The sequence below is a fragment of the Colletotrichum higginsianum genome, chromosome 8, assembly GCF_001672515.1.
Source record: "Colletotrichum higginsianum IMI 349063 chromosome 8, whole genome shotgun sequence".
Classification (NCBI taxonomy): Eukaryota; Fungi; Ascomycota; class Sordariomycetes; order Glomerellales; family Glomerellaceae; genus Colletotrichum; species Colletotrichum higginsianum.
In genome coordinates this window covers 2,491,739-2,518,226 of record NC_030960.1, presented here as the reverse complement: position 1 = coordinate 2,518,226, position 26,488 = coordinate 2,491,739, and the positions used below count along the sequence as shown (strand labels likewise).

Sequence of the window (26,488 nt, the reverse complement as noted above, 5' to 3'; positions counted from 1 at the left end):
CGAATGAAGAAGAAGGGGAAAAAGAAGAAAATACTCCCGAATTTCTTAATAGTGGACGAGAAAGGGGTTTCGAGTGCATGCGACTGCCTCTACAGCTGATCGTCTAATGGCTGTTCTCTCGACTATCATGAACCGCTGTCTATGTGCATGAGAGCATGATCATCCGTACCCAAAAAGCGGCGACTCGACGACACATCAGAGATTGTTCCTTGCTTTCCTTGCTTCCAAAGACGGATCGGCCCTGGTCCGTCTCGACCGACGTTGCGAACGAACTAGTTCCGTTTTGATCGTTGTCTTCCTTCTGAACGGGAAATACTCCGAGGTTCAACAGAGAGCCTCCGAGCGCTGTGCTGCATCCTTGTTGGGACTCACTAGTGCCCGCAACAAACACATCGTTCACAGCCGGAGAGAGGGCCATGGCCGAAGTCTAGCCATCTAGGCAGCTTCTCTCAGCGAGATTCGCAAATGTGACTTTCTCTTATTTGATTGTCTTGAACCAGGAAAACATTGCCAAAAGAAGACGATTCGAGACAACCCAGAGAGAGCATGGAGATACCCTAGAACATGACCATGGTCGACAGTGCACCGCTGAAGAAGTGATAGATTAAATATTAGAAGTGGTGTTTTTATAACCGGGCACCCGTGTCGCGAAGCCTCGACGGAGATTTTTATCCAACTTGGGTTCTCGCCGCAAGGTTACGGTTACATGAACCGCCTCTTGCGTCCTCACATTGCGGAGCTTGAGAGATGAGTGGTTGTGCTTTGGAAGCCGGCTGTCATCGTTCTGACGCTTATTCGCTGTCGTTGTGTGTTCCTCCGTACCGACCCAGACTTCTGCTCGCCATGGCACGCCGGACGATCCCACGAACCACTGAACCCACAGTCGTCCGAGGGCTGACATGGCAGAACTAGGCGAAACATTGCATGGACTAGAAGCGGATGGTCGCCAGACCGAGTCGTCTCCCGGAGCAGGCCGGGTTTCAAAGCTCCATCCGCACAAGCCCGAGTCCGAGTTTGTGAACCGTGAGTGAAGGAAGCAAGTACCATCTGGAATGTGATGCGTCACGCCCCTTGCAGGAGACCCGGTGAGGAGACCGGACAGTGCTGCGCTCCGGCCAATCGATGGCGACCACAATGAGGAGCGAAATACCCCGCGTTGTGTCGTTCCTTTTCCCCTGTTGTCTTTTCTGGCTCGACCAGGTCCGAAAGCTTAGAGAAGAAGGGTGGTTCGGGGACCTATTGATCCGGCGTAGCGAACCATCATAGCTGGTAGGACTCGTGGTACACACCTGACACCGCCCTCATCAGCAAAGGCGACTGCCATCCCATCGCCATCCCAGGGCATCCTTCTCGAGTCCAGGCCCAAGCCTCGGGGCCAGTTCGTGTCTGGAGTGTTTGGTGTCTGGTGTGTCTGACTGGCGCCTAGTGGTATCGGCTGGCGTGGTGTGGCAGCGGCAAGACTTGACTCGCTCACCGCTTCGGGCGCGAGACGTGGGGGACCTGGACAGGATGTGCCACGTCGGACTCGGGCGTCCCAATTTCTCAGCGGCCAGCGCCAAAGATGACCGATCACAAACCGTGTTGAAAGGCGTCGCTTCCTCTCAGACCGGACCCTCGACGGGTGTCATGCCAAAGGCAGTTACCGAAGGAGTAGATCTAGGCATCGACACGGCCGCTGGTCGTTTCTCAGGGTCTGTAGCCCCAAGCTGTGGCGGGGGCGACGACAGGCGGAACAAACTATGTCAGTTCACTGCGGTGCAGGACAAGCGCAGCACAGGTGCAGCAGCAGGTGTGCCTCAAGATGACACACCACTTACACAGGCAGGTTTTGTGATTATCTGGCAGGCATCGATAACAGAGCAGCACGGCACAAGCTGTCATTGATGCTGTGTCTCGTCAGATGGCTGCGACGTGCCTGGCCACCGACCACCACCGGCTACTGGCCAGCACTGCACCGATGCGGGCTGCAAGGTTGTGGAGAACAAGACGGGGGCCCTGGCGACTGGGGAGGGGGACAAATCGCTTGCATGGAAGCGAGCGAGAATAGAGGGGGGGTGTGGATGGGATTCGCGTGGTATCCGGACAATCGCCAAAAGTTGACATGGCCTGCTTGGCTGGCCTCGCGCAGCGGCGTGCCTTGGCCTGGCCAACTTCGGAGCGAGAAGGGGGAGGAGAGGTCAGGGCGACCTGCAATTGCACCCTGCGTTGGCAAACGTGCAGTCACAGTTGTGGCCGTAGTCGGTGTTGACTGTGTCCCTTCATCGGTCCACCTTGGCCATCTTCGCCTTCGCCTTAGCTTACCGGACGGTCAGTGGCTAAGACCAGTGGATTTGTATGGCTTGTGCCCGGTCGGAGGGGTTGCGAGCGCATAGGTACGTAGACCCATTCGCAGGCACGGCGATGGCCGGTTATCGACATCTAGGTCGAGGTCTGTGGCCGATAGCGTGAGTCGAGTCAAGGAAGTAGAGATGGTGAGAGTGAAGTCAGGCTGTGACATTGCATTCAAGAGAACGTATGCAGGGTCTCCATAGGTCCGCTACATACCGCTTCGTCTTTCACAGAAGTCGCCCCCCTTATGTTCCTCCTCCGAATACCTACCCGCGTCGCTAACTGAACGAGCCTCTGTCTGGACCCGAACAGGCCAAGACTCGCAACACTGCTGGCTGCGTAATTGCTCTTTCTGGAAGCTCAGGGTTGGGTCTGGGAACGCAATCTCGCACAGCAACCTGCTTGGAGATTGTGTCGTGCTTTCGCACCCTGCGCTGCCGAACTCTCTGTCCCGGGGGTCCGCTTGCTGCTGGGAACCCAAATTAGAACCGTCCGTCCGTACCTACCACTGCCTACCATTGCGTGGTGTTTGCGCCTTGCACGCTGCACTTTGCTGAGGTACGTGGCTAAGGCGGTCCCTCTCGAGGTCCACACTGCCCTTTGCGTGCACTTTACGTAGCCATGTCCTGCATAGTGGAATCCGCACGATTTGCGGATACTGAGTATCCGCATCCGTACACGTGTATGGATATAGCTGACGGCCATAGCACCACAGCTTTGCGGTGCTTTTTTCACGTTGCTGCTGGGGGCTGCCCTTGTCCCATGCAGCAGCCAGCTCGATCCAATGGGGCCGGTCAGGGATTAGGGGTCGTGATTCGTGAATCCATTCCGATCCCAGTCGCGTGTACCTGGTGTGCCCCAATTGTGACTGTACGAATGCACTACTCTGTGCTCTGTGGTGTACACGGTATCTCCCCCTTACGGAGGATAAGATACCTGGCTTGTGTCTGGATACGGATACTCTGTATCTTGTCATATGTCTAGTTGACAGTGGGCGGAGCATCTACATAGTCCCGCTCCCAGCATGGTTTCTTTTCCTGCGTTCCTCCCAGTAAAAGCAAAGTTGAACCATTCTTCGACTGATGTTTTCTCAATGTGGAAGTTCACTTCCAAGGTACTTGTGCGTGTGAATGATGATGTTCAATGTTGGGCATAACACTTGTATTGTACTGTGTTTTATTACCGTCTCCCCCCCCCCCATCTCCCATCTTGTATACCTGTGTGACTTTGAAAGGGACCGCCTTGGCTACGTACTTTAGTGAGTGAGTAAGTAAGTACATAGTAGTTAGTTGAGGAGGTGCATTAGCTCCGTCTTGAGACGGGCTACTTCTTGGCCCTCATTCGATCGTCTGTGTCTGGGCTCTTGATGGTCTAAAGAAACGTCCACCCACATGGCACCAGCCAGCGCATGAAATTCGTTCTGATGTCTCCCGGTTTGGGCAGCGTCACATACATCGTACGTATGGTATGTCTTGTCCTTCATTGTCCGGGTGGGTTGTCGAGATACGTACAACACTGGCTCGGGCCGTTTAGATGAGGCTGATCAGGCTGTTTAAGCTGCGACATGCTGCCCATCTGCTCTATGGCATGTACAGGAGAGAGAGAAGAACAGAACATATCACCCTGCCGTTATTCACACGTCCTGATTAGGCCGACGGTAGACAAGTGATAATGGTCCACGCGTCCAAGGCTCGTTGCTGATTTGGCCAAAATGCTCTGTTGCCGTTGGTTGAGCTTTGCAGCACACTCCGAACACTCGGTCGCTTTGTTTCAACTGCGAATGTTACACGCTGCTTCTCCCGCTCGACCTCGTTCTCGCTGTCGGCTTCTGGAAGGCAATCGTGCTACCCGAAGAAACAACGGCCAACATCGCCCCCTGGCGGTTGGTAGCCAAAGTATCCCGGACCTTGTCCGGCATGTATCTGACGTAAGTGAGTACAGGTACGATGCCGCCGCAGCGTGTTCCGTCCGTGGGCTGAGGAGGTTGGCTGGCTACCTGTACACCACCCACTAAGAGAAGGTTCAGGTCGTCCATCCCGCCTTTATCCTCCTCTTCCCGTTACTCGCCCATCGCCCATCAACGCCATCGCCCAGTTAAATCCGTCCAAGTCAAAAATTAGAAACACCAACGCCTCCTCCAATGGAAGCTCGCATGTGCTCAGGTACCGCAAGACAATACCCACACCCCAAACGTGTGCACCCCTCTCTTTCTTCCCTGTTCCTGTTCCTGTTCCTGGAGCGTGTTCGTTTTCTACTTCTCCTCTTACTCCTTGACCACCACCGCAACCGCCGCCGCCGCCGCCGCCGCTGCTGCAACGCCTCTTGCCTTCACCCCTCCCCTGGATCATGGACCCCAGCACACATCTCAACCTCCGAAGTCTCCACCTGAACCCGCCTCTCCACATCGGACTCGTTGCGTGCAGTGCTTTGCCCTGGGTTCGTTTCTTCACCCTCCTCACGGACCACTCACACGACTGACACCAGGCACAGGAATTTGCGACCACCACCAACTCCTAGGTACCCTAGGGTACGTTGTGCCGCCTACTTACCAACTTAGTTTCTCTCAGCCTCTTCTCTCTCCTCCGCTCACACACGCGCACACCAGCACACCAGCACACACCATGCTGCATCATGGACCTTGCGCACCCCCCCCCCCCCCCCCCCCCCCCGAAATGTCCCATATTATCCCCTGCGGGATTATTCACATGCCGTCGTTCCCAAGCGGGTGCACGGTTGTACAGCTTATCCCTACCCTTGTCTCTCTCACACTCCATCTCTCTGATCCTCGCTTCAGCGAGATGTGTGTGTGTGAGAATGTGTTTATGTGTGTGTGGCCCGTACATCGTTTGTGCATGGCTACAAAGGTGGTCCAAAGTGCCACCACCCGCCAACCTTTACATCGTTCCCATGTCAGTGCTGCCGCAAGTGCCGCATCCGAGAAGCCAGGCACAGTCGTCCTATTGCGCTTCCCACACATGCTGCTGCATGCTCATACATAACCCATCGTTGCTGTCCGTCTTCCTGTCTGATCCCGTTCTCCGAGAGCCTCTTGCGAGAGACCCCGGCCCTTCGTCTTCCCGTTCACGAAGGTCTCTGATATCAATCGGCTCCCAATCCAAGACCGGAGTCGTCGAACCCGACTTGACCTGGCCAAGAGGTCCAAGACCAAACCTGTTTGTTCCCCCTTTCCTCCTTCCTGTTCTCTCTTATGTACGTCTGTTTGCCCTTTTGGTTCGATTTCGAAGAAGAAACACCCCGACGTTTGGACGGTGCAAGTCACTCAAATGGTCCGCTTCTCGATCTGAGCACCGCCCTTTTTAATCCAATATCACATCGGGCTGGCCCTTACGACAACACACGACGAGCCATTCCGGAAAATGTCGACAACGAAAATGCTGTTGGCCGCGGCCTTATTTTCGGGCCGGTCGTTTCCCACTCGAGCTTTTGTGTTGCGACAGGCCGACAGCGGCGATGGCGAGAGGCAGGGAAAGGGTAAAGGCAAGGGAAATGGAAAGGGAAAAGGCAAGAATGGTCCTGAACGAACCCCTGCCACAGTTCCTGGAATCGACCCTCAGCCTAGAGTTGAAATCGACCCCGCCGCGCCTGTTCTTGAACCCGGAAGAGTGGACGGCGGCGACAATGTCGTTGAGAATCCCAACAACCCCAAAAATGGAGGACGAGAAGGTGTGGCATGGCACAACCCTGGCCACGAAGCACCCACCTGTCACCTCAATACATCAGTCACTTAGTTCCGACCGCGATCCTCTTCGAGCCCAGACCTAAAAACAGCTGCCTGCCCTGCTCGACGCTTCCGGCCATTTTGTTCTCATCTTGTGCTTATACTGCTTGTACATATCAACATGGAGCTAATGAAACCTCACAGGAGCACAAAACGAGGAACCATCGCCCCCGCCACCACCGGATGACCCAGTCCTGACTCCGGAAATCCCAACCCAGGAGCCTCCTCCACCGCCTCCTCCTCGTGAAGAGCCGCCGCCGCCGCCGCCGCCGCCGACCCCGGAAACTACGGCACTAGCCGGAGCTGGAAAGTCATCAACTTCGCCACTCGTTCCCGTACTTTCTACTTCAAGAGCATCTGGACCTGCTTCAGTAACTTCCTCCCCGACGCCGACCCGCTCGTTTTCTCCGCCATTCGTTCCACAGTCAAGCACGCCTGCTTCCGACTTCCCGCAGCCGTTTCCTAAGCCGAGCCCGCCACCCAGATTGCCTCAGTCAAGCTCACTGGTACCCGTGGTCATTGTAGTTCCAGCACCCACGTCGAAGCCGCAGACCCAAGTGCCACCCGCTGCTCAGCCGACTGATGCCGGCAGCAGACCCCCGTCGTTCTTGGCGCCAGCTGCACCTAGCTCAACATCACTGACGGACCAGCACGGCGCCATGGGCGGCAACAACTCCCAGGGAAGTGGTGGCAACCAAAGCCTCGTCGTTGCTCTAAGCAGCGTATTCTCAGTGCTCGGTGTGGTCATCATCATATTGGCAATTTGCCTCTGTTACCGTCACCGCCATGGTCGCCTCCCGTTTAGTCGCCGGGGTAACAAGCCCATCGACGATGAGGAGATTGAGTCTTGGAAGGCTTGCCGGACTATTGAGAAGTGCACGACAATCGTTGTCGACGAGCATAACAAGCATGGCTCGTCTGACTCTGTCCGCAAGCCAGCCAGCGTCATCGTCTATCAGAACCACGGCCATTACCAACCTCGCGTTTCGACCGACACGGCCTCACGCTCTATCCACCACAAACGGAGCATGGACAAGAAGAGCATTGAAATTCCGCAGACCCCCGTCCTCGCAAGAGCCCCTAATGCCCGTGTTGGCCTCACGGATGACACCATCGAAGGTGACCTGGCCTTCCTCCCTTCTCCGAAACGCCGAAACTCGAGGCTATCCAAGCTGCCGCCGTTGTCCCCTCGTCACGGCAGACATCGAAGCTCCCGTAGCAGCGCCAGCGTCGGTACTCTACGCGATCACTGGTACGGCTACCACACCGATATGGAGCTGTCACCGCGCGCATCTATCGATCATTACGACCACATGCCATCCTCTGCACACTCAGATGGCAAGCACCAACACGTCTACATGTCTTCCTCGAACCCTCCTAGGTTATCACTAGATGACGAGTTCTATCTGGGCGGACTTTCTCCCCGTCCTCTTCTTCGGCAATCAGAAATTGGACTCGCCGTAGGTTGAGGCAAGGACCAAAGACCAGAACACGAGGCGGTGGCTACGCTGGTTCAAGGAGGGACTTGCCACCCGACTCCACCATCCGTTGCAACCAAACATTTCAATTCTTACAGCAACATTTCGGAAACCTTGCAGATGATAACATACACCACACGCTGAAAATTCCATCTGTTTCGGCCTTCACACTTTTCCCGCAGGTCTGGGAGAAAGTGTGTGCAGAATGCCGTTGGGCATCCGATTCACGCCTCGATGGATGGTAGCTTATTACAACAACCCCTTACGACATTGACACCACTATCATGACGTGGTGTGTGAGATTGGTCTGATCGTTCCGGGACAGTGGCAACCTTCCTTCCCGCTGTTTTTGTCGAGCATCTTTCTGATGCCATCCGCGGGGGTGTCGAAGACTTGGCGTGCGCATGTCACTGCTAGTCAAACCCCTTTCATATGTTCTTAGCTGAAAAAGCATACTCGCTTCCCCATGTCCGTATGGACAAGAAGCACCGATGTCTGGAACGACGTCTTTTTCTTTGTGGTATCTGGAACACGGATCTTGGAGCACCACATTTGGGAATGGTGATGGATATACCCACTTGACGAGGACGATCTATTACAGCTGCGACGCAGCGCTGTTGTCGACAATTCCTTTTATTTTACCTTCTTGAAACTTATTCCTTAGCAAGACCTGGATCTTAATTGAATGAGCACGTCCACTCGCAACAATCTGACACTTTGTCTGCTTCGCCGTCGTGGTGCCTGTGACTAATTTACGAGATGGCCTGTGGGCTCTTTACCAACTATGGCAGCAGCCGCAACCGATGTAGCAAGTCCCGAAGGGGGGGGTTCGTGCGCAATCCGTTCCCCTTAAGTCACTTACATTGGCAATGTCCGTCGTCGTATCGTCAATGATGTAGACGGAGTACGGAATGCTCGGCTGTATCCAGGAGCCTCCAGAAGAGAAAACCGATTATATCGAGAAGCTCGAGTGTGTGTGTGTGAGAGTGAGCCTTGGTGATCGCTTTCCCACAGACAGCTGTCCCACATCGCCGCGGCGTCGTTGTCTCATGTCGAGGTCGACGCCGTTGTCGACCATGGCGCAGACAAGCCGCTCGCCCAGGATCGCTGGTGAAACGTGAAACGGTAGACTGGGGAGTACAGGTATATGCCCACCCGCCAGATGGCGACAAAAAGAACCGACAAACTTGAGGGCGTTGATGGGGATAAATGAGCCATATTGCGACACCTGCCATCCCAGGATAGCGGATACGATGACGGGAGGGAATGCTGAAACGCCGACGGGCCCCAGGGAGCGGTGTCGCGGGCACGACAGGGGAGGCGGGGTAGAAAGAGACGGCCTCGTACCTGTACGCTTGACGAGAAACATTGGTCATCATTGACAGCGTCCTGGTCGTCGTCGTCTACGTACCTCCGGGTTGATCATGTTGATGCTTGTCCCGTAGGTGTATCGAGATATGTTAAAGTTGAGAAATTTGGAGCATGCTCGCGCAGCGGCCCTCCTTATTCGTCCGCCGTACGGCATGACTCGCTGAGGATTGCCCGGACCGACGATAAGAAGGCTATTCGCCTTCGCCTTCGCCCGTGCCCCCCCTCCCCCCCTCTCCTTCCAAACACCTGAACGGTGTCGTCCAAAGGACAGAGTAGAAAATCGCACAACGTTGGGACAAAAAGGAAAAGGAGCCCACGGGGGTGTGTGCAAAGCACGATCCAACGGCGGTGCGTAAGGCATCATCGTGGCACGCGTAAGAGAGCGAAAGAAACACAGGGAAATGGGTTGGGTATGAAGAAAAACAGGAACAGGCTCCGATGCAGCCGCCTCCTCTTATGAAATGTGGCTTAGGGCGTCGAAGAAGATGGGCTTAGACTGATTACAAGACCTGACTTTGCCGGTCGGTTATGAGCCCTTCTGAGGCTGTGAAGGTTTTGATACTTGTCAAGTCGTGGCACAGAGGACGACTTGAGGAGTACGGCAGGAATAAGACTAAAAAAGTTGGATGAGATGATAAGCAAGTGAAATGAGACATGAGAGATGCAACGAGAGGTCGGGAGTTTGCTCACACGGATTTGCCCATGTTGCGTTTTGTGTACATAACCCAAGTAACTTATCGCGGCCACTGGAGTTTGTGATGATAAAAGAATACAACGAAACATTGATGTCATTATACTACCTACCTGACTGAGAAGTTCAGCTTGAATAGGTGTGTTAGGTAGAATGAGTAATGAACGTACTTAACGCGTCCTGACCCATAAGGTGGGTCCAAGTCGCGTCCAAGATGTGGACGCGCTAGGTCGACGACGGCACCGCGCCCTGAACTCACAAGTTCCCCTCAGTGTCAACCACTGCTTCGGAAGTTGGGCATTGTCCGCGGCAACAAAGCATCACGATTCTTCTCACCACCCATGAGACAGCCAACTGATTGAAGTCAGAAAACCTGCCCCCGAAGGCAAGGAAACCCGTGCCGCGGGAGACATTAGCCCTCCCACGTCTCTCGTGAGATCGGAAAACTTCATCATCTCATTTGAACCGCCGACAATCGACAGCTGGACAACCCCAAGCAAAAAATCGCAAGCATCCACCCAACCCACGCGAACACTCACCCAATCCCGCAAGACCCGCGCAGCCCAGAAAGAAGTTCCAGGGGTTGGCCTCCGTTTTCTCCACATTAATCCATGGGCTGCTACCTGCTCTGGTATCCGTAATACTTCGCAACGCAAACCTGACGACGCACAATAATGCCTCCGCGCAAGAGCGACGCGAGCCGACGAAGCGACGTATCCAACGCACGCTTCATCGTCATGGACGAAGACCCAGCCCCCGCAGCCACACCGGCCACTGCGGCTAGCACCAGCAGCAATGGTGCGGCGGGCACACCATCCGCGGCCCCCAGGACAAAGGCCTCGGTCTCGGTCTCGGCCTCCGCGACGCCGTCCAGCGTACCTCCCGCCGCCGCTGCGTCGACTCCTGACTCCGCCACGGGAGTGAGGCCGACGTCGTCGACGCCGCTGACTACCACGACGGTGCTGCATGCGGGCTCGGAGAAGAAGGAAAGCCAGACGCATGACAAGATGGCCAAGGCCGATAGGGATGCTCTCACCATTGAGGTTCGTGACGACTGTGCCATGGTTCTTCTGACGTTGCATTGTCATAGGAGTGGTGGGTGGTGACCCGTGGCTGACATGGCTTGTAGGACCTGAGCTTGCCCAAGTCTATCATCACGAGGCTGGCAAAGGGTGTGCTCCCGCCCAACACGCAGATCCAGGCCAATGCCGTTCTGGCCATGAGCAAGAGCGCAACCGTTTTCATCAACTATCTCGCTTCGCAGTACGTGCCGTCCCTCGTCCCCTTATGGTCAAGTGATACCTCACGAAACACATCGCCAGGAGATATCTTTATTTCCTCCATCTCATCCAGAAAGACCAGTGAAACTGACAGACTCTCACCGACAGCGCCAATGAAATCACTGTCAATGCGAACAAGAAGACCGTCAGTGCCGAGGACGTTTTCAAGGCGCTTGACGACATTGAGTTTGGGTTTCTGCGTGAGCCCCTAGAGCAAGAGTTTGCCAGTGCGTTTTTCTGTTTCTTTTGCTTTGGGCTTTCCTTAGCCCTGCATCCGCACCCACTCGCTCACCGTCTCATTGGGGTTATACGTACACGCAAGATTAAGGTGCTGATCTGATGTCTAGAATATAACCAAATCCAATCCGCAAAGCGCACCAGCTATCGCCAAAAGGTTGCTGCCAAGAAGGGTGGGAGCGCGGCAGCAGGTGTCGCAGTAGGGGCAGCGGCCGGGGCAGCGGCTGCAGATGCTTCCCTCCTCTCAAACGCTGACGACAGCGCCATGACGACAGCATCCTCCGACACAGCCCCGCGAGCAAAGAAGGCCCGTGTAGACGACTCTGCCATGACCGTTGGCGAGGATGTCGACGACGGCGAGACTGAGCCCGAAGAAGAAGCCGAGGAGGAGGAAGACAACGACAACGAAGAGGAAGAGGCCGACGAGGAAGAAGACGACGAGGAAGACGACGATGAGGAAGGGGAGGGAAGTGGTGATGAAACGCAAGACGCTCTGGAGGAGAAGGGTGAGGGCAGCGACGTCGACGAGGCGCTTGACGGAGATGAGAGCGACTAGCCAGTCGCTCTTGGTAGTTTACGCGTCCCCGGCCCCGGGGTTGGAGCCGGAGCCGGAGGCTGTGCCCGGACGAACCCTGTGGTGAAAGAGAAAGAGATGGTTTTCTGTTTCTCGGCAGAGAGCGCGAGGTGTACGAGACGAAGTTCGTGTTTTGTTTGGCCTGTAAGAGAAGGGGCTGGCAACCCCTGGTTTGGGTTACGATGGGAAAGCAAAAAAAACGCCTTGGTCCTTTTTTATCTTCTCTTTTTTCTTTTCGTGGATAATACACAGTTTTTCCTCTTGCAAAGGCAGATCGCAAAAGGGGGCATCAATGCCCAGCCGTCGTACAGAGGTTTCTTGTTGCGTTCTACATGCCTCGTGGCTCGCAAGAATTTGGGGTCCCTACATGGATATCAAAGGAGACTTTCGCGAGACGCCTTCGGCACCCGAGAAGTTTACTGCCCCCCCCTGAAGGAGAAACGGGAGCAGAGTTCTTGTTCATAGTTGCCAAAGACATGAGTTTCGATGAGTTGGAAATAAAAAGATAGGGCGAGGGGGAAGGGTAGGAATCGATTGTCGTGTAATAAACTCCCGAACGATCCATCGCATTGCGAAACGAACCGAAAGAAAGGAGAAAGCCGTGTGCCCTCTCCCCCTTTCCCGGAAAGCTTATCCCGGAGAGGACAGTAATTCGTCAACATCACCAACCTCATCGTCGGTAAGAGCGAAAGATTCAGCGGGGAGGGCAACACACTCACACACCACGGAAGTTGTCATGTAAGAAGGGGATGGAGGGGGCGGCAAACACCTGCTAGATCTGCCGTTCATGGAATGGCATTCGCCGGCCGAACCGGCGATGTCATCAATGCCCCTCTCCTCCTTCGACCGTGAAATCCCGAATGTTTTGCGTTCGGTTCGCACCGCGTGTTTACGTGGAATCTTTCCACAGTCTCAACTCGAGTAATTCTTTCTTCTTACTCTGCTCTTCTCCTCCTACACTTCCTCCTTTCCCAGTTCATCTTTCAGAATTAGAAGCAGAAAAACCAAGGCGTGAATGCCATGATTCCATGTACAGCCCAGCTCGGCCAGATGATCGGGCTATCAGGCATAGAAATGGCCAAATATCCCATAAGGTTTTGCTTTTTTTCCTTTTTTCTTTTCACCTGTCAAGCAACCACAAGCCTTCTTGACCGCGAGGATACGATCTTGATCGTTTTGCTCGTTTTCATATTCGTATATAGCAACATCAGACGCCAAGAAGGAGGTAAAGGAGGAATAGAGGGCCTGGGCCTTTCCAGCACAGTTCCCACTTGAAGAGTTGCTAGATTCAAAAGTACATCAACACACACACACATTACAGTCTGAAATGGGTGGGAACTACATCGTCCCTTATTTTCCGTCGAAACGCCCTTCCCATGCTTTCGTGTATCTCTTACGGTGATATGTTCATTTAGCATATTCGATTCCTTCAACTGTTGCTCCGGCACGAACCGACCCCAGGTACATGGTTGAGGTTGAGGCTAGCAGATAATCTCATCCGTCGATGCACACTCACACCGACCTCATCATCATCTCCCATCCAACCACACACCCCTTACTGAGGACTTGCAGGGACAATACACAACGGACGGGTAAATGATTCCGTCATCGTCTTCCAAGTATATTCTTTTACCTTTCATGATCTGTAAACCGGAACGCAGGACCCCCCCCCCCCCAAACAACAACAACAACAACAAAAAAAGAAAAGTTACTGGAAACGCAAGAAGATGGAGAAAAAAAACTCCTTTCAACGGCCTCACCAACTCCAACTTCCCCGTTTCAGGGCTGATACTGTTCGTCATCCAACGGCATAAACCCGGGCTTGAATGAGCGTAGCGACCCCGGGTTGTCAGCGCGTATGGAATGCTCCAGTCACAATTCATGAACCATAGCCAACATCGAGCCCGGTCCTCATGATGGCTTCGTTTATCCTAACATCTCCGTCTCTGTGCTGTGTTGATGTCGTCATCAAGTATCAGAGAGGCTCCGGTGCCCATGGGCTCGTTGTATTTGGCGTTCTCGTCAGCGTCTCCTTTGCGAACAGTCGCTCAGATACTCGAAGCTACGTCGGAATAAAGTAACGCTCGTGGAGCAAGTCACCTTTTCCCCTAACGCCCCGGCGCCCGAGGCTTAATCGGACACGATAGATTCAATCCTCTGATCCCCCCTCCCCTCACCCAACGTCTCCAACACCACCATCGTCAAGATTTCCAGACTCACCTGCTCACCCTAGACAGGCGGGCACTTCCATCCCAACTTCCGCTTCCCGCTCGGGCCCCGCGTGCGCCCGTACACATATCAAGATGGCCGAAGGCCTGCTGCAGCCGCTACCAAGTTTTCGATCTCCCTTGCGGCCCCGAAAGAGCCGCCCTTCGCCCGGCCGATTACGCCGGGCCAGCCCTTTTTTACACCTACACCAACCTACCTCCACCCAGAACAGACTTACACACAACATCCGCTACGGATCACCCGGCTACTGCAGTACAGTCCTGCATTCTCATGAGCGAGGCAAACCGGAATGCCACGTGCATCCCAAGTCGTCATTCGTCATTGTCGCCTCGCCTAACGGGTTTGCTTTATCCCCTCCCTCTGTCAGAACCTTGGGAGACTCGGAGGGCGACGTCCCGTGGAGACCACTGAATTGAGTAATTGCCTGCGATGACCTCCCCGAGCACTATTGTGACGAAAAGTCCGACCCCTCTTACCGAGGCTTGGTCCAGGCCCAGCAACAGCAGCAGCAGCAGCAGCGTGATTACTGCATGGGAACGACCATCTCCGCGCCATTCGCCCCTCGTCCTCTAAATTATCCTCGGCCAAGGCGTCAACGCACATGAGATCAACTCTCCCCGAGCAAGAACACACACATGTGCCTAAATAAACAGATTAGTAAGGCGAATATTTCATGGCACTTTCAAGGCGGGGAGGTGCAAGAAAAAAAAAAGCTTCAAGGGAGGAAGGATAAAGATGAGGGAAGTTTGTTTGAAAAAGAAGAAAAAAAGAAATCCAGGTTGCACATGTACAATAAAGCAGCAACAGCTCGTTGTCGCCAGGAGGGGCGTGGCCGGATCAGTGACGAGGAACATCCATCCATGTAGACCACCACCACACACTGACACACTGACCCCTCCTCTGTCTCACAACATGCCTGCTTTCATCCCGATAACGAGGGAGCCCGAGTCTCTGCTCCTCCTCCCTGCATTCTCCCACCCTGGAACAAACTTTAAGGAAACGACCAGATGGCACATGCATCCTCCGGGGCGGGTTGCTACCAGCCACTCTCATCATTGCTTTAAATAGTTGTCCCAACTCATTGAGACCCAGAGAACTTTTCACGGGGACGAGTATCAGGTTAGAATTTCAAAAGAAACGCATCTGCATTAAACTAAAAAAAAACTAACCCTCAATCGAGGGCCATGTATCGAAATGGCCCTCGCTTCTGCAAGCACAGACGTCCATCGTCGTAAAGCAAGTGTACAGAAACAATGGGCCAGGAAACAAAACAGGACTAATCTCAACCAACAGGACAATACCTCGCAAGTACTCGATTGAACTGGCCCCGGTCCGACGTCAAGAAGCCCATCGTTACCATGGCATGGAAACAACGAAACAATCCCACTCCCGATGACGGATGGGTCGTGACGCTCGCTACCCGAATCCCTTCCTGGTAACCAAACGTGACTGCCAACATCATGTTCCACCCAAGTAAAAGAAATAACATAAACCCCCCCCCCCCCCCCAAAAAAAAAAAACTCCTTTGATGCTGCCATATCGGCCGACACAAAGATAAAACAAGTCCAAAAATCATTTGACCACCAATCTCCAGGGATAACAGATTCCTCGTCCATGTCAATGCGGGCTTGCCGGTTTCGAAGAGGGTGCACCCTAGATTGTTGATGAACCTTAAAACCATATTGTGACTTGCCGCCCTCATAGTTCTTTCATTTATGCCGCTACCCTCGAGTTGAGGAAGCGCCCGGCCGCACAACACGGGCCAGACCGGTACCACGGCATATATGCCATTGTTGCGAGCTTCGGCACTGAGCATGAAAGCTTCGGCTCCTTGTCATTCAAGCAATGCCGGGATATGATGGTCTCTGCACAGGGTTTCGAACCCACATTTCCATAGTTGTCGACAGCGGCATTGCTGGCCGAGAGTCGTCAACATCGCTCGGTAGTCAACGGTTTTCCAGGTTACTGAGCGTCGCGAGTTCGAGTGTGGCGGAAGTACGCGTCAACAAAGCGTTCGTGTGGTATCGTATTCGAGAGGGTGAGAGAAACTATGTAACACAACGTGCGCAAAGGGAATCGGCGACGAGATGACGGCGTCGGTATCAAAAGTTGCCCCGGTGCCAACAGCAAGAAGCAAAAACAGCAAGTCAAAAAGCAAGTAGCGTTCGAAGGCGGTGACGAGGACGAGGAAATTCAGCAGGGTGTGAAAGGAGAGCGACAGCCAACGGAACATGCATACATCCTCCCGAGATGCCAAACCTTAGAAGAGAACAGCTGACATCAAAGAAAAAGGAAAGGTAGAAAATAAAGACGCAGTACAGTGAAGAAGCCAACATCCCCTCTCGACCTGAGGCAATGTGTTCCCGGAACCCCCATCGACTCCTCTATCCATACTTCTCGGCCAAAATGCTGTATGAAGACTGATAGGCCGGTGGCCCAAAAGCACATAGCCTCCGCCTAATTGTATGCTTGGGTATCCTTCAGAAGGGCAGCAGCGAGTCTGCCGAACCGGCGAAAGCCAGGGAGTCACCGCCGCTTATATGACGAAAAAGAAGAGTGTATGTTGACATAACGCTGTTGAAGAGCTAGAGCAGCGCGGGGGAAAAAAACGAAAAACAGTCTCGTTGTGTTTTGACCTCTTGCAGGAGCCTTCATTGAGGTTGGTTCGTCCACCATTGCGCAGGTGTCTGTTGATTGGACCAGGCCTGTGTTACGGCCGGAGATCCTTGGTTCGGCTGAGGCATGTACTGACGAGGAGTTTGATCCGCGGGGTAAATCCCTTGGCCACCTCCGTAGCTCTGCCCCATACCGGGCATCCCCGAAAACTGCATCGCCGGCTGCACGCCGCTGTTCGCATGGCGGAGTTGAGGAGCTGGCGGCTGCTGGTGCGACTGCTGGCCTTGCGTCGTGTATCCTGAATAGTTGTGTTGTTGGGGGTTCTGCTGTGTCTGGGGCCACATTTGGCCGGTCCCGGGGTAATGATAGCCCTGTCCTCCTTGAGGCATGCTGCCCGCACTCCCTGCTGCGGGCAGAGTCGTTGACTTGTTGTTCTTTTGGGAAGGTGGTTGGGCCATGCCTCTCATCGGAGCCTGACTGATTGGGTTCTGCGCATGTATCGATTGAGAGTATGGCGGGGCGGACATCATCATCTGCTGGGGACTTTGGTTGGGCACGACGCCGGACTGCGGCATGTTGCTGGTCGATGCGTGTGGCGACTGCGTCGCACGCGTAGGGGGAACGGCTGCATCGCTTGTGGCAACGTTCTGGGCAAGGTTGGTAGACTGTGGCTGCTCATGCGGCCGTCTCCATATGCCCTGGAGGTAGTCGCCGCGCATCTCTCGCTGTTGATTCAGTGTCCGGTTGTACTCGGCGGCGTGATGCGCCTGAGTGTGAACTTCCCCAACCTGGGCGGGTCGCGTCTGGTCCTGGTAGGCCGGGCCGGTGATCTCCTGGCGAGGGCCACCCTTGAGGATTCCACTGTAGTCACGAGGGCGGTTGTCACTGAGCTCTGATCCTAGTGTTATCACGGGCATTCTGGTCGTGGTTCCGGTTGGCGCTCCAAGCATACCTGGTTGGACGATTTGGGGTTGAGGGGCGCCGGGGAATTGACTGGGCGTGTTGCTGTACACTATTTCACCGTGAGGGCCTCCCAGCAGGACCTGGTTCTGTGCCTCGGCTGCGGCCTCCCTAGCCTTGGCCGCTCCGGGTCGCTTCTCACCAGCGGGGTCGGCTTCTGTGAATCCTTGCTTGCGGGCCTTGGTTTCCCAGTAGTCGTCACGAACTCTCCTGCCGTTGACAATGACGCGGCTTCCAAACTGGCGGAACATGGATCGTGCCGTGACAATAGCAATCTGTCTCGACCGATAAGAAAAGGGGAGGATCTCCTGGCTGACAAGGTCGTCCTTCTCGGGCTGGCTGGCGATGATCTTGTAAAGCGATCGGTTCTTGTTGAAGAGCAAATACGAATCTCGGTATCCCAGTACCCTCGCGCACTCAGTCGCCAACATGAACAGTTTATCGCCTCGATTGGGGACCAAGAACGTTCGGCATCGGTATTCGCGGCCGCCGAGGAGCTGGCCGTTGGGCATGACCTTCTTTTCTCCAAACTCATCAATTTCTCTCGGAAGATATTCGTCGCCGGCGGGGTTCAGTTGATCGGTGGTATGGTCTCTGACGGTAGGCAAGGCCTTCAAGGTGGTCTTTGTAGGGGTGGTTTTCGGCGGAGGTGAAGCCTGCGCGGGCGCGTAGGCGACAGCCTGACCCCCCGGGAGCGGTGCGCTCTGATTCTGGGGGGTTTGCGGAGGCGGGATGTTTTGAGGCATGTTGGATGATGCCTGGGCCTGACCGGTCAATTCGGATATGCTTCCGGATGTCCTCGACTTCATTGATTTCCCACGTTTTCTCGGGTTAGAGTCACCTGCAGCGGAGACACCAGTGTTAGCTTGTATCGCGTTGCGCACAGTGAAAAGGATAGCAAGAGGTGACACGCGCGACTGCTAGATAGCACAAGCATAACGGGATCGAACGGTGGACAATAACATACCAGCATCAACTGCAGAAACGGTTCCCTGTAGTTTGTCTGGCGAGCGGCTTCTTTTGATGCCGCGGGTGTTTGCGTTGAGCAGGTCTAGATTATGGAAAAAGTCATCAGCATAATGTAGCAGGAAAATATGCTCATATCGGGAAGGGTCCTAGCTATGCCTTGAGCAGGTGAGGGAAGGAAGTGGTTGCGCGTGGAGAAGAATTAATTGCCAACACGACAGGGCCTCGCAATGGAATGCGATGACGGCTAGCGGGCAGGCTGGGTAGAGCGAGCGGGCGGGGGTGTGAGACTGGGGAGGGGGGCATTGAAGAGCGAATAAGCAACTTACCAGGAGAGTTGAGAGCAGCTGGGTTGATTGTCGCACTATCAGCTCCGTTCGGCTGTGTGGAGTACATTGAGCGCGCAAACGTCTCCCAGCAAATTCGTCAAGATCAGGACTACGAAGACGTGTCTTGATATAGTTGGATTGCCTTCCGGCCGAGTCGTTTTTGAGGGCAGAGCTGGGTCTTTTGGGGTGGAGGGAGGGTACGCCGGGCGAGCAGGCTTATGCGTGCATATGGTTGGTGCAGAGCTCTGAAATGCCCCTGGCAGGAAAGGTGTCGAGTAATAACGGGTAGGAGGAGCGGAGCTGAGAAGAAATCGAATGGAACCTTTTTTCGTGACTCTGGGTATGGGGGCGTATGGTTAAAGAAACTTTGAATTCTAGATGAAATGCAAGAGTTCGAGTTGCAGCATCGGTACAACCAAGCCGTAGAACTCAATAGAGTGTCGGTAGGGTCTGTGTTCTGGGGTCTGCGGCGCGACGGGGAGGTTGTTTTTGGCGAAAGGGCCTGTGTGTAGTTGCTTTGTAAGGTGCGATGAGTGTGAGGAGTGTGTGGCGATTTACTCTCTTTTCTTTGGCACGACAAAGGGCAGAGCAGAGCAGACTGTGATGATTTTACAGACTGGAGACGAGACTGGTGGGATGAGATCGTCTGGTTCGCGACGGGCGAGATGGCGCGAAGAGTGCAGGAGAAGAAATGGAGGCTGTCGCAGGTGAATTTGCGCGCGCGCGATGGTGAAGGAGGGAAGATGGCGGATGGTTGGCTGGCGGTTGCAAAGCTGCCGTGTGGTAAGGTGTTGGACAGATGGATGATGGATGGACGGAGAGAAGTGGGCGACTGGGAACGGCAAAGCAAGGAAGCCAAGGGAGGGAAGGAGGGTGGGCGGATGATGGTGGCCGCCCTCTGATGGTTCCGCCAGGTATGCGAAGGCAAAGAAAGTACCCAGCGACGGCAGGGACCTGATCGACTGACTGACAAGGTAGACTTCAGTACAGTGAGCAGGGCGATGGAGGTATCTAGGTAGCTAGGTACCTAGATAGGTAAGAAAGCTACCTGGGGCTATAGCGGCTTTATCGGATGCTTGCGCTTGTCAACTTGCAGGGGGGCGTCCTTCGGCCTTTTGGGGGGTGAATTCTTTACGTTCCGTGGAGGGTTTTGCGCGAGTGGAACAGACGCGCCTCGGCGAAAAATTGGGGATATGGAGCGAAGGAAACGATGGTGTCCAAGATGGACGCAGAGGAATGAGTCGTTCAAGTATGATGACGAACAATAGGGGGTCGGCGATGACTTTGTCTAGAGACGGCGAATGCTGCCGGGTCAAGTGGCCGAGGTTTAGGTAGACATGGAAGACAAGACAAGGTGATGGCGGAGCGAGGCAATGCAATGCGATGGGATGGGATGTGACGGAGCGTGAAGTAACAAGGGCCGTCGGAGGTACCCTACCTAGAGGCTAAGGTAGATACAGAGGAGATGGGCGGCAGCCTTGTAAATTTTGCCGTTAGGATTCTGGTGGCGTTTTGTCCTGGAATCCGCGATACCGTTCGGTGGTGTTTCGCTTCTCGTGCTCTGTTTCCTTAGCTTTGATCCGTGATGATGTTGGATCTCTTGCTGGGACAAAAAGAACTGAGCTGGCTGATTAAGCCGGCGGCGAAGGGATCAAGATACAGGAAATACCAAAGGGGGCCAAATGAGGTCGAATACCGCGCAGCATGGCAAGTATTTGGGGTGTATCTTTTTTGTGTGTGAGAGGGACTGACATTAGCTCGATCAGGCCGAGTGCTTAGGCAGAGAGTTGGGAGGAGGAGATGATACTGGGCTCGTAGGATGGGCTGGTGCATGCACATGGAGGCAGCAGCAAAAGATACGTAGCGAAGCAGTGCCATCAAGAAGTGCAGGGGCAGGTGCAGATGTCCCGGTGCAGCGCGATGCAGATTTGAATGGAATGGGAACCTGTGATTGAAATTGGGACCACAACCGCGACAGCTACCGCGACAACAGCGATGGTGATGACAGTGACCGAGAACACGGACTAGACGAATCTAAGCCGAAGACGCGCAGAAGAGCCAAAGAAGAACGCCGACGGCGACGGCGGGCGGGGCGGCGTTGTTCGGGTGTGGCGAGAAGCACTGCTGCTGGATTTTTCTTATTTTCTGCGATGGGAGGGGGTGTGATCAGCAGAATGTGGCGGGTGTGCCGATAACTTATGGGTAAGAGGAGGGCAGACACACACAAACAGAGAGGGTGTGGAAGCAGCAGGAAGTAAGTTACAACGACGACACAGAGGGATGGACGGGAAGGAAGAGAAGAGGGGCGGGGTGAAATTGAGGAAGCCTCTTATTTTTATTTTTACTGGTGACTCTCTTTTTCCTCTTGTGCCTTACACTTTTTTTTAAACCTCTACCTCTAGATGTTTTTCTTTCTGTACGCTTGTTGTGCCGGTTTCTATCTAACTCCAATTGAGAAAACGGATGGAACGAAACACCGGGATCCCTGATTCCCAAGCACAGGTCGTGGGCCAAGGCAGAAAGAATAGAGGCAGGCAGGCAGGTTGACCAGCTTTTTGGAGAGAGCCCGTAAGAGGCGTGTTAAAGGCCCTGATCTTGTTTGCTTTCCTGGTTGTGCGGGTCGGCCTCCGTCCGGTCTGCAGCGAGGGAAACGGTTCATTCATCAGCATGACCACTTCTCCGACCCCTGCTCAATAATACATCGTACCATGTCATACGCATTCAAGCAAGACGGAGCAACATGCAGCCTTTTCTGCAAAGTGGAGTAGTTCGAAAAGAGCGGGCCTGATTATCCATGTAGGCAGTGGGTGCGGGCACAGACAGCGATGGCCCTAGAAGACACTGACAGGGATGTCATGCCCCGAGCGATGGCGCCAGCAGGACAGAAGCCTGAGTGCAGAAGCGAGGTAGTAGACGTAGGAATAGTAGCCGGTAGAGTACGCGTGTGATGTTTCCCTTGAACTCGGAATCATTGCCAGCAGCCATCTTCCAAGACTAGTTACGGCTATCCTGTCCGTCTGACGGCCGGTCTGTTGCTTGCTCGTCTTTTACATCCGTACGTATCTACTTAAGTGCCTAACTAAGATAGCGAAGGTACCTACCTAGGAGGTGAGAGGCAAGAGAGGCAAGGGGTAACGATGGCAGACTGCGGAAGTCCATTGACAACCCGCACAGCCCGGCGCCTGGCGCCCAGCTCAACTGGGGTTCTCGGAATCGGTCCGCACCTTGTTGTTTCGCATTCATTTCGCATGATACCTACCTGAGGTTGAGATGGCAGCAGCGCAAAGAGCAACCAACGCTTCCGGATTCCTGTGTTAGTCGGGCGGCCTTGGGCCATCTCCTTTGGCCAGTGTTGATACTACTTACGTGCCATATACCGTGAAGTGTTTGTATGTAAGTAGGTAGGTGAGTGCCTGTTTGACGGGTGACATCCGCTCCATTGAACCTCTTTCACTTAGCAATCTGCATTGGTCTAACCGGTCAACCAGAGCAAGCAATGCTGATTACATACCTACCTGCTTGCGGATGCCATCGTGAAATAACTCATCTAGGTAAGTGAGACTGTAGCAACCGCGCTTTCCCACGCGCCTGCCCTGCATGTGGAGACTGCGCGACAGCGACCGTGGAAAATGAAGCTGGGGATGGAATGGACAGCAGCCAAGGTTAATAGCACAGAGTACAGATACCTTTCCTCAGGTAGGTCCCGGGGCACCTACTCAGGTACTGTGTCTACCTAGGTACCTGGCCCTACCATACCTCCCCAAGTACGTACCAAAGGAGGTAGGAGACGGCACGTACCTCCCTGCACCTACACACAGAGCTCTCGCCTTGCGAACTGTACCTGCTTGACCTGACCTTCAATTCCCCACGGAAAGCACAAGACGATATCAAGTAAGGTATGTTGGATGCTGCCATCGAGCCCAAGTCCTTCTTCTCAATTGCACTCCTCGCCATCTCGTTCGCTCACATCCATCGACGAGGCTACTTTGGCCAGTGCGACCGACTCCACAGGGCCAAGTCAACGTCACTTCACACATCTCGACTCGCATCTCTTGGCCTTCGCCGAACTTCAAGTGCTCCATCTTGCCGCAATAGTCCGCCCGTGGCATGTCCCACCTCCGGACGGCAAGCATTTGCCCGGCGCTCCAGCGTAACCCAGCACGTCGGTCTGGAGTCCTCATTGTAAAGGCCACTACCACTAATGCCAACGTGGACGCCACTTCCTACGAGAACCACAACTTGGCTCGACTACGCCCCCTCACTGGACAGCCCTCCGATGTCTACTTTCTTGTCCGGCACGGACCTGTCGTGATCTCGCTGTCTACCCCGTATAGGAGCCTTCGACCACTTAAGATGACTCTCACTCGTTGTCGCTGACTCCTAACCCTCCAAATCATTGGCTTGTTGCGGATGGTCAAGGCGTCAGCTTCCCTGCATGGGCTTCAGCGTGGCGAATCTGAAGCTTTTTTTCTTTTTCACCCCTCGGGTCTTACTCTGTATGCCTCGAACCATGCGATTCCATGCCATTTTCAAGACCCTGGAGAGATACTCGCTGCATGGGATGCCTAAAGTAGACTTGCCCGACGGCCAAAGTCTTGGATGACGCCAACCGAGGCCCGCTCGGGGCAACCCACCTGAATACCGAGCACCAGAGGCGCCATCTCACAAGGGTACGCCGTCCTCCGGCCTCAGCGGGTCAATCTCTCCCAGCATTCGGCGATACTTCATGGTCTATGGCCCGCCTGGACTATCACACATCCTAAACGGTGTGTCGACAAGGGGCTGCCATCACGGAGAACTGCCCCTGCCCCAGTCCCACGACGCTGCACCCGCCTGCACAAGAAAAGGAACAGGGCAGCGGGCAGCATTGCTGCGGCCAAGTGGCTCCCCAGTCTGCGTAGATGAGGTGCGGGAGCGATCACTACTCATCAGAAGAGGGCCAGGTGGCAGCCCAGTCCAGCCCAGCCCACCATCTCACCACCACAACCACTACGCCCATCACCCGAACCTCACATCCATGATCCCACACTCCCACACTCTTCTCAGCACTCAGTGTGGAGCACAGGGACGCCATCTCCCCGGCCTGCATATGGCAGGTAAAAAGAAGAAAAAAGGGCACCCGGAAAAAGGGTTGGACGAAGCCAGTCACTTGAATGTCGAGAAAAGAGGACGACGACTGATACCTCAAAAGATCTGGAGTCTTGCGCTGCCTCAGAAAAAGTTTACAAGTGAAATGGCCCGGGGCATCCGCCCCTTGCCGGCTTCTCCGGCAGGAAGCAACGTCTTCACCTATTTTCTAGTCGACCTCAGGCCAGCCAGCACATATCCCTCTCACTGGCCGCTTTTACCCCAGGTTCAGACGACAGCAACCCATGTTTGGCTTCAACCGGACGAGACTTCCTTCCATCCTCCCAAGCCAAGGACATCTCACATAACTTTCGCTTCTCTTCTGCGGCACACTGTACGATACCTGTGCAACCCTTGTCAATTTCATACAAGCTCGATATCCCGAGGCCCTCGCCATCTTCAGAAACGTGAGGAATTTCGACCAGAGGACGTCTTGCGGCACTAGCTCGGGCTCAAGCAAACCCCTTCCGATGCTAGCTAGCGTCAGCGGCAATGACTGAATCATTCGGTCTGCAGGACCTCCTCACTTTGCAGTCGGCGGCACGACGGCCCAACCTTTTGACAGAGAGCTACACCGGTCTGTTCGGGAGCTGCCTCCAGCTGGAATAGCGGCGTCATGCCTTCTAGGCTTTCCCTAATAAGAGCACGACAGAAGCAGGCCAAGGAGCCAGCGTGTGATGTATCATGCAGACGGCCAAACTTGGAACACAGTGTTATGCTCTAGACGTTGTTTTCCATTCAACGCAGAGCCTGGAATGGTCGATGAAAGGACAAGGTCAGCTTCCCCTCCCGCCTCTCGATGCTCGTAACACATTCTGCAAGGCTGCCGTTTGACAACCCCAAGACCATTTCAAAAGACTGGACGATAGTTCTGATATGCCCTAAGGCAGCGACATCGTTCAACTTTGTTCGCCGCTGTTCCCAGATTGGCTTCGTTGGTCGAGCTAGACGTGACAACCCAATTCTTGCCGGAAATGGACCCCATGCAAGGCAGCGGCGTCGACGAGTCTTTCGGGCTGACAATATCTTAGGACAGGTCCTTCATCGTCTCGGCTCGAAGGCTGTGTGACGTGAGGTACTCGAATTCCATCCCGATACAAGAATAACAATCTCTACTAGAGCAACAAGCCCAAATGGACATATTGCGTCGCTCAGCTGGGTTTCGGTATTCGATACGCACCAGCTGAGGTGAGGCACTAAGTCATTCCTTAGTTTTGTGGGCTCATGGAGGAGTAGTTGGCTGTGCAGGCGGGAAAATTCCCGACAGCCTTTTGGCCTGACTCGTTGCTTTTGGGGCACTTTTTTCTTTCCCGCACAGACACGGTTCTTGTCGCCAGACATCTGATCAGCCAATCGCTGTGGTCTGCGAGCCCAGGCGACCTACCATCGGCATGACCCCCAGCACTGGCGCACGCGCTATCGACAATGACCCCTGCTGACAGAGACAATGCGGTTGAAGGCGGGCGAAACGGATGGGAGGGGCCAAGGAAGGTCTTTGCCAAGATGCCCCAGCTAGCCGAACGTCGTGTCTTTCTCGGGGCGTCTGACTTTGCAAAACAACGGCCTCGTCTCCGCGCATTCTTCACGAGAGAAGATGATATGCGGCCTCAGTCTACGTCTGTGTCTCGACTCATGTGTTCCCTCTTGATCGCCATGGATAAAACACTAATTTAGACTCAAACCTCTCTCTTTCTTTCCCTCACTCTTGTTTTTTCGGGTGTTGATACCATGCATCGAGCGGGGACCCGGTTCGACCAAATGTGACTGGCCCCGAGCCTTGATAGATTGGTTCGATGCTGCAAACAGTCCTTTCGGCCAACTCATTCCGCGAGGGGTTCAACAGGGCATAAACAGGGCTTCACGAGGTTGTCGTCGTGGATGGCTCCGATGAGGTCAACCTGCAGCCTCTATTTCCTCGATTATCCGCGGCTTCCTCTCGAGAACTTCCTGCACGCGGGCCACTGAATCCCTTTTCGATGACAAGGGGCACAGTGGCCCCGTTTTATCACATCACGCGCTATGTTAGGGAGCCAGCCAGATTCGCCTAGGGTGGCTAGGCAAGAGACATTTCGTCATCATCTCGACCTCCACAGGCGCTGTGGCCGGAGGGACTGCCACAGACTCTCATTAGCAGGGAGGGGAAGAGGCCGGCTCCAAGGATTACCATGAGAGGATGAGCTTCTGCAAGGTGCTATACTGACACAAGCGCACATGTATTGTCGCAGTCTTCAGCAGCCCTGAAGCGGGAAAAAGAGGTAAAATAATGCTTTGGCAGTCAGTTGGCGATTAGTTGGCCGGAAAGGTAAGGTAGGACAAGGTCTTGAGCCATGCAAGACGATGCAGCCAAGCAAGCAGGCGGATTTTCATTTGCTGCTAGACGATGACCGCCGCGGTCTAGGTTGTGCCGGAGTCTTGCAAAACCGAGCCCTTCCTCTCCCGCGCGCGCTCTCGTCCCAAAGCATTAGACTCTACCTGCCTGTCACCCTGTCTCGTCGAAAAAGGCCGCCAGCGGGTTTCAACCCACAGACGATTGGTATGCGGAATACGAAATATCCAATACCCG

The 26,488-nt window shown here is 54.4% G+C and overlaps 4 protein-coding genes across 4 annotated transcripts; 3 read left to right on the top strand and 1 right to left on the bottom strand.

The window, feature by feature from the left end:
- Positions 1 to 899: 899 nt before the first annotated feature.
- Positions 900 to 2,372, top strand: CH63R_11741 (uncharacterized protein; the record flags this gene model as incomplete). The annotated part of the gene is made up of 4 exons (XM_018306715.1): positions 900 to 1,023; positions 1,267 to 1,405; positions 1,509 to 1,789; positions 1,846 to 2,372. The coding sequence occupies 4 exons, from the start codon at positions 900 to 902 to the stop codon at positions 2,370 to 2,372; spliced, it is 1,071 nt and encodes a 356-aa protein (XP_018153556.1).
- A 4,354-nt stretch (positions 2,373 to 6,726) lies between these two features.
- On the top strand, positions 6,727 to 7,536 carry CH63R_11740 (uncharacterized protein; the record flags this gene model as incomplete). The annotated part of the gene is made up of 1 exon (XM_018306714.1): positions 6,727 to 7,536. The coding sequence occupies one exon, from the start codon at positions 6,727 to 6,729 to the stop codon at positions 7,534 to 7,536; it is 810 nt and encodes a 269-aa protein (XP_018153555.1).
- Positions 7,537 to 10,281: 2,745 nt separating this feature from the next.
- CH63R_11739 (DNA polymerase epsilon subunit D) lies at positions 10,282 to 11,680 on the top strand (the record flags this gene model as incomplete). The annotated part of the gene is made up of 4 exons (XM_018306713.1): positions 10,282 to 10,650; positions 10,737 to 10,870; positions 10,996 to 11,114; positions 11,235 to 11,680. 4 exons carry the CDS (start codon positions 10,282 to 10,284, stop codon positions 11,678 to 11,680), a joined length of 1,068 nt encoding a protein of 355 aa, XP_018153554.1.
- Positions 11,681 to 16,578: 4,898 nt separating this feature from the next.
- CH63R_11738 (Chromatin remodeling complex subunit) lies at positions 16,579 to 18,249 on the bottom strand (the record flags this gene model as incomplete). The annotated part of the gene is made up of 1 exon (XM_018306712.1): positions 16,579 to 18,249. The coding sequence occupies one exon, from the start codon at positions 18,247 to 18,249 to the stop codon at positions 16,579 to 16,581; it is 1,671 nt and encodes a 556-aa protein (XP_018153553.1).
- Between the last annotated feature and the right edge of the window lie 8,239 nt (positions 18,250 to 26,488).